This window comes from Bremia lactucae, linkage group LG4, assembly GCF_004359215.1.
Source record: "Bremia lactucae strain SF5 linkage group LG4, whole genome shotgun sequence".
NCBI classification, from domain to species: Eukaryota; Oomycota; class Peronosporomycetes; order Peronosporales; family Peronosporaceae; genus Bremia; species Bremia lactucae.
Window position 1 is genome coordinate 4,900,613 of NC_090613.1, and position 7,145 is coordinate 4,907,757.

Below are 7,145 nucleotides of genomic sequence, written 5' to 3' on the forward strand. Positions count from 1 at the left end.
CTCGTATAGGTAAAAAATTATGTAACGGGATACCCTGTTACAGGAATAGCAGCTGAATCGCCAACCTTTTTTTTTAAGAACGGATTGCTGTGTAGACCACAAATTCTCGTTTCCTAATCGTGAGCCCAAAACTTGACTAGAGCAAAGTCTTTGCAAGGAGCTTCGAGTTGGCAACTAGATATATCGCATTGGACATCACCGGTCTGTAAAAGTGCATTTTCAATTCAAATTAGACCCTCACATACTTAGCTGTCGTTCGGATCAAAATAATCATGTAAATTTTCCCGATTGCTATAATTAGTCAACCAAATGCCGTAATTTACACGATGTCCAACCACTTATTATTTTCAGAAGCAATATGGCGATCTCTGGCATGCGATGGGGCGACGACGAAGATGATCTGCTGCCACAGCGCGTGGAGAGCGAGCCAGACTCGAACGGAGTGCGTCAAATTGTAGAATGGAAATTAAATGAGGCCGGTGACAAGGTCAAGATTACAAAGAAGGTGAAAAAAGTGACCGAGGTGGAGCAAATTAGCAAGCGAGCTCTTGAACGTAAGAAATGGGCCAAGTTCGGTGACGCGTTGGGCGATGGTGGCGGAAGTAATGTCACGTATATGTCATACGAGGATATCAAGCTCGATGATCCAAACGCTGACCAGGTGCTCCCTGGCGAGAAGAAAGAGGAGGAGAATATTTTTGCGGGCGTAAAGAACTCGTCCATCGTAGTCTGTCGCCACTGTGGCATGGTTGGCGACCATTGGACGCTCAAGTGCCCGTATAAAGATACACCAAAGGATGAGTTGGAGCAAGACATGGCCAAACGGGCCGAATCTGGCGACGTTGCTGGCCCTGCTGGATCATCGGCCGATCCTGGTGCTCGTGGCTCGGCGCTTGATGGCGCATTTGGCTCCGGCAAGTATGTTCCGCCTAGTTTGCGGGGTCGTGCTGGCGCAGGTGGAGATGCTGGCGTCGTCGAGACTACGCGCGACGACAGTGCTACCCTACGTGTTACGAACGTATCGCCAGATACAGGCGAAGACGATCTCAAAGAGCTTTTCCGTGCCTTTGGCCCTGTGGCGCGCGTATATCTAGCCAAGGACCGCGAGACATTTCAATCGCGTGGCTTCGCTTTTGTCAGCTTTATGTACCGCGAGGATGCCGAAAAGGCGTTGGAAAAGCTGCAGGGATATGGTTATGATCACTTAATTCTCAAGCTGGAGTGGGCCAAGCCTTCTAACAAGCCCGCAACGGAAGATGCTGGCAGCATGGGTACTACTTTCCGCTCCGGTTACGGTAAAGCTTTGCCGCAAAATGTAGCCCCGCCGCCACGCAAGTAACTTTAATATCATAAGAAAATGGTAGAACTTTCTGATTACCGGTGGCAATAAGTTTTGTTCTTTCATGAACCTAGATCTCTATGAGCTCCTCACTTATTACACACTATCGCACAATGCAAGCACGACCCAATCTTCTCGCTATCGCCACTATTTCCCACCCTACTAAAGGTGCATAATCCAGGTGATTGTAAAATATCGCGAGCAAGCAACAATTATTTCATGGCCTACAAAAGCCAAGTATTCTATCAGCTTTTATGAAGCCGGCTTCCAAACAGAAGAAAAGGATCTCGAAATACGGTACTTTGACCACTTAGGTTTATCACATTCCATCTTTCATTACGCAAAGTGTCGACAGCGATTTGACATTATTTTTGCCTGAAAACGTCTATGAGCCAAATGGCAACTGATCAGCTTCCGGAGAGCTTGGCATGGGTAGAGCGTGGCTCCGTGCTTATTCGCCGCATGAACTCGGAGCGTATCGCTGAAGACCCACGCGTACGGCGATTGCTACTCAAACTGTCTTTACCTCCGTCGCCAACGGAAGTGACCGCCATGGAGGCAATTGCAGAAGAGAATGCACATGTGTGTTGCGATGATGAAGAGATTCCGATGGTGCGTCCATCATCCAAGTCGCTGCTGCTGTTAGATGCTCCGGAAAGCTTTGAGGCCATTGAAGCGGACATTGATGCCGATGACGTTAAACAAGAGAGCGAAAATACGGCTTCTAATACATCGCGAGTCTTGCTCTGGACCTATCGATTGCATGCGTCATTACAGAGCACAGTACAATACGCACTTTTTGCTAAAACGAGTGAGGACGGGTGTTTTATTCAAATTGCCCCACGGTTCGTGAATGCAGAAGGAGGTAGGACGAGGAACTGAAACCAATTTTTTTGCAGGGTCTACTGCGTTGCACCGCCACACATTACAACCTTTAATCGGCTCTTTAGCGCGTACTCATCCACGCGTAATTGGAATGCAGCAGTGAAGGTGCTCGAGCTGCTTGATGCGCAGATGGCGAAAAGGTACTGGGTTTCTTCTTATGAAGAAACAGGATTGACATGCGTATTGATGCTTTTAGGTTCGAAGATGGAGCGTGTGTTTTTGACTGCGGTCTTTTTGATGGCGTCAAGCGGATGCATCACAAACCGTTAGTATATGACGAATTTTGTGGTATGGCATGTTTAATTGGTTTACTTGGGGTATTAACCACGTAAATCTCACTGTCAATGTGTCATTTTTAAGACGGACGAATAGCTTCCATATCGTTTTGTCGAGGACCGATCCCGTCGATGCATTCTGGTTTCGTCGTGACGTCCACAGTAGCTGCATGGCTCGACTTAAAACCATCGAACGTTGCCATTTTGTTGGCTCCAAACCACGAGCAAATGAGTGTCTTTGCAACATGTTGCACGCTTTATTGTACTGATGCGTCGTCTTTCCCGGAAACTTTTGGAAACGAGCTGCTGAGCGCGTATTTGCATCATATTAAGCACGCTGAGTCGTGGCCCGCGAAACTTCATCGCCCATTAAGTGGTCTTGATCCGAAAAACACCGCCTATACGGGGGGATTACCGCGGCCTCAAGCGCGATATGTGACGGATTTTGGTAAACTTCTTGAAATGCGCGACCGAAAACTAATGGATTGTGCCGACATGCCAGCATTTGATGAGAAGAAGCACAAAATGTCGGGAATTGCCGTCACTCCTGCTGCTCGCTCGATTTACATTCAACATATTGAATTGCTGCCCAGCCCCGAGTGTGATGAAGCTGACACTTCCCTACCTGCTGTTCAGTTGCCGATGACGGACGTTTTTCGGCCTTATTTCGTGATTCAAAGCGAAAAGGGCGTATTGTTCTCTAGCATGGTCAATGGAGTCCGAAATGTGAATCTTCACACTGGAAGAAACACATTTCGAGTGGGAAAGCAGTTCCAATCTTGCAGCGATCTGGTGCTGAAGATGTATCATTTGCCGTTTGGGCGACGAGGAGAGCTGATTTTTGAAAGCCGGCTACACGCTAGTATTTTGTTAGAACTGCAAATTGTCGAGGACGAGTCTGGACTTCAAGATAGTGATGTTGGAGTTACCACACTTAGCCTTGAAAATGGCGACTTTGACTGCATTTCATCGACATTTTTGCTGCCGAAGCAGTTTATGGCTCGCGTCTTATACGCGCACAATTCTAAAGCTTTTCCGGCGATGGAAGTGCCATTGCCCATTCGGCAGATGAATGAAATCAGCTCAACTCTATCAGAGGCAGCAGGGCTTGAACCTAGTCATGCAACTCGTGCAAGTACATTTGCTGACCGGCAACGACGTGATAGTCAGACCAAAGCCGTACAATACGATGGTCCGAGTGCTGTGACGTTTTTTTTAGCCCAACCTGGAGTTCGAACACCATTCGGCGATCTTGCTTTAGAAAAAATCGACGTTATTCGGCAGACGCACAGTAATCGCGTCGATATTTATCTTCTTTTCCACGTGGATGCAGGCAATGGCCATCGAAAAGTGCTGCCACTACGGCATTTGTTCCGTTACCCGCTACCGGCCATCATTCGTGAGAAATTGATAAAGATGGGAGCGAGCGTAGATTCATTGAATGATAATGTGCCGTCTTCCTTTAATATCGGTGCAGGTTTGTGTGCGCTTAATTAAATATTATAGGCCGCACCCTCACTCACTATTATACCATTATAACGTGATTTTAGGGATCATAATGCCATTTGACGAGGAGTATGCGCGGTGGCTGCAGCATTTGTACGAGACAGATTTGGGTACGTAGAGAATTGGTTCTGAATTGGCCGAAGTATGGCCGATTCCTGACACAGTCGCTTTTGATGTAATGACAGACACCCCAGGAAGTAACTATGACGATGAAGTGCGTGCAAATGCAATGAGCTTGGTAATTTTTCTAACAAGTGACTTATAAAACTACGCGGCAGTTCGTGCGAGGAATCCCAGCTGCAGATGTTCAACCCAGTCTTGACTATCGGATCGGTAAGTGCGGTGTCATTAAATACAAATCAAAGGAACTAATGGTAATGCGCTGTAATAAAGTGAGTATCGAGACTGACATGAGTGAAAATTTGCCGCCTGCACATGACCAGCACGGTCGGCGCTCTCAACCTACGAAAGTGTACGATGTGTACCCCTGCAACATACTTTTAAGCATGCTTTGCCTGATGCATAATGCTTTAAACTATAGCCGCGGCGCATCTGCTCTGTTAATAAATCAGCTTCCAACGTACACATTTAGTGCTTCTAAAGAACGAAACGGTCAAGGAACACCCGAGTACGTTAAGGTTTTCACAATTTTACACGTGCGATTTAACGTTATTATTCCTTATTTGTAGCTGCTTGATTTGTCGCTGTAGCTTTGAAGTAGGTGAAGAGATTAAGTCTTTGCCGTGTTTTCACTCGTATCATTCCGATTGTGTCGGCTCGTGGCTGTCATTAAACAAGGTCTGCCCAGTGTGCCAATTCAGCGTTGACCACACACATCATTAAATTGACAACGATGCGTATAAATTTGCATTACTTGTGGCTTTACATAAAGGGAAACAAGAATACATAAAAGAATTGATAAGTTATCAAATGTCCGCAGACCGACCAACTTGTGTAAATGACTTCCTTAGTGACTAATAAGAAACGCTTGCATAACACCAATCACAACTCCAAGCACCCCACCCATGACTACGAGCTTCCACTCGTCTTCTTCAAAAATTGGGTGAAGCAAGTTTTCGAACTGCTCCGAACTCAACAGCTTCATTTTTTCGCGAAGTGTCACCTCCAAGTCCATTGCGACAGTAGCGTAGCTTTCAATTTGGCGTAGACTTTCTGGAAAAATCTCCACAATGTGATTTGTCACATCCTCTTTAATGTTGGCGTAGAGTTCCTCGCCAATACTAAAATGTATAATCTTTTGCGTCGTTCTCGTGGCAGCATTGACAGCTTCTTGGACATTATCGTACACGAGCTCAAAGAGCCGATCAGAGTACGGGCCTTTGAGTATTGCTTCAAAAATGTTGCGTGAGTTTAACACATCACGAGCCACCAACTTTCCGTATACCTCAGCCACTTCGTTTTGCCGGCGGAGAAATAGTCCATGAAATGTGACTCCGCAGTATTTTTTCGGATTTACCGGTTCAAAAATCATCTTAAGAGCAAGCCAGTTAGTCATTGTTCCAACGAGTAAGCCAATGACTGGAAAAACCACGATACGGTCTGAGTAAACGAACCAAATGCCCATTTGCATGAGACCAAATAATCCTCCCATGTAAGCACCTGAATTGCGAATAAATGCTAGCTCAGAATATCCACAGGTAATAAACATGTTGACTAAGAGCTGTTTGTCCTTGCACATGTTTGTAACGACCATGTCTTCCAAATCAAATACATCTTCAATATTATTACGAAGTTCGTCCATGAGCGCTTCAATATGAGCAGGCGACTCTTCCTTAACTTTTTCTACAATTTCTTCTTTGACCCTTGTCGGTAGCACGGCCCATAGATCAGGACTGTACTTCAAAGCCATGTCTTCGACAACCGTATGAATCGTGCTAAATAGAATTGGCTCGAGTTCTTTTACAACCTGAGCCGGCTCGATTTTTGCAAATATTTCCGATACTTGGAGCAGACGCTGCGTCATAATTTGCACGGCCTGTCGTGCCATTTTTTCTCCTTTGCTCGGGACAATCCCTTGCCATCCTAGCCCTGTATTCGTATTTGAAATTCGCAAACAGCCAGTAAACTCAAGCGGATAAAATGTCATCCACAGTGCGACCCAAATATGAAGGTATGTAAACGCTACGCTGACGAGCGGAATGGATCCATACTTCACTAGATTCTCTGAATTAATGCCAATGTCTGCCAGAGGTCCACGCAGCACCGTAAAACACAAGATTGTCAAAATTATAAAGAGTATTGCGGCAACTAGCACCAGCATTGAGGGAAGCTCGATTATTGGAGGAAATTTAACCGCTGCAACGTTGCCTGGTTGGGTCTGATTAAGCTTTCTAGGGGAAGTGGCAAGCGGCACAAAATCGGTCACAATTGCCAGCGAATCGTCAGTTGAAGAAGCAACTTGAGCCATGCCCAAAAGTGTAAAACGAAGGCTTGTGGCCAAATTTTTTGGGGTGAGCTGCGCCCAATTAGCAGCAGTGAATCGCAAGACCTCCGCACCCTTGCGGCCATGCAAAGGCCCAACGAAGCGGGCATAGCGGCCGCCTTCAAAATGCTGAAGCCATTCTTTAAGCTGCGTGGACGTCCATAATTCAGGATTTAGCAACAAAGCCTGATTTACATCGTTCGACCGCGCCATTAGTTTGACGCGGCGGTAAGTCTAGATATGGTCAATTAAGACTGGCAACGTGACGAGCAGAGTGCACTGTTGAGAATTAAGGCGATCGTTTTTTGTCATTCGTAAAACTCTTATACAAACTATGCCCCTTCTCTGGAGCTTCAAAAGCGACTCTAAATAAAATGATTTTGACACCTAAAACAGGGTGTCTGTTACATACGTATTAATTGCTACAAGAGGAATAAAAAATGAGTATTATTTATTATAACAGGAAATAAACAAAGAAGTACAGAATATTAACTTCTATTAATTTTGACTTAATAGTTCAAATTTTACCAAATTTGGTTATATTGACGCAATACGTCATTAGTTCAATTATTTGGTTGTTTCAAAGTTAAATCAACCCCGCCAATCGTTACAAAACACGATTAGGCGTCGCGCGAGGAGGCGCATTGCATAGTTATTATTAATATGCTAAAGCCAGTAGATAGAAGATCGGTAAAAA

The 7,145-nt window shown here is 45.4% G+C and overlaps 3 protein-coding genes across 3 annotated transcripts; 2 read left to right on the forward strand and 1 right to left on the reverse strand.

The window, feature by feature from the left end:
• Positions 1–358: 358 nt before the first annotated feature.
• On the forward strand, positions 359–1,339 carry CCR75_006209 (uncharacterized protein; the record flags this gene model as incomplete). The annotated part of the gene is made up of 1 exon (XM_067964280.1): positions 359–1,339. The coding sequence occupies one exon, from the start codon at positions 359–361 to the stop codon at positions 1,337–1,339; it is 981 nt and encodes a 326-aa protein (XP_067816607.1).
• A 396-nt stretch (positions 1,340–1,735) lies between these two features.
• CCR75_006210 (uncharacterized protein) lies at positions 1,736–6,629 on the forward strand (the record flags this gene model as incomplete). Its single annotated transcript, XM_067964281.1, has 8 exons — positions 1,736–2,184; positions 2,239–2,364; positions 2,421–2,512; positions 2,585–3,976; positions 4,050–4,115; positions 4,191–4,243; positions 4,284–4,633; positions 4,695–6,629. The coding sequence occupies 8 exons, from the start codon at positions 1,736–1,738 to the stop codon at positions 4,846–4,848; spliced, it is 2,682 nt and encodes an 893-aa protein (XP_067817089.1). The 3' UTR covers positions 4,849–6,629.
• CCR75_006211 (uncharacterized protein) lies at positions 4,973–6,661 on the reverse strand (the record flags this gene model as incomplete). Its single annotated transcript, XM_067964282.1, has 1 exon — positions 4,973–6,661. One exon carries the CDS (start codon positions 6,659–6,661, stop codon positions 4,973–4,975), a length of 1,689 nt encoding a protein of 562 aa, XP_067817090.1.
• Positions 6,662–7,145: the final 484 nt, after the last annotated feature.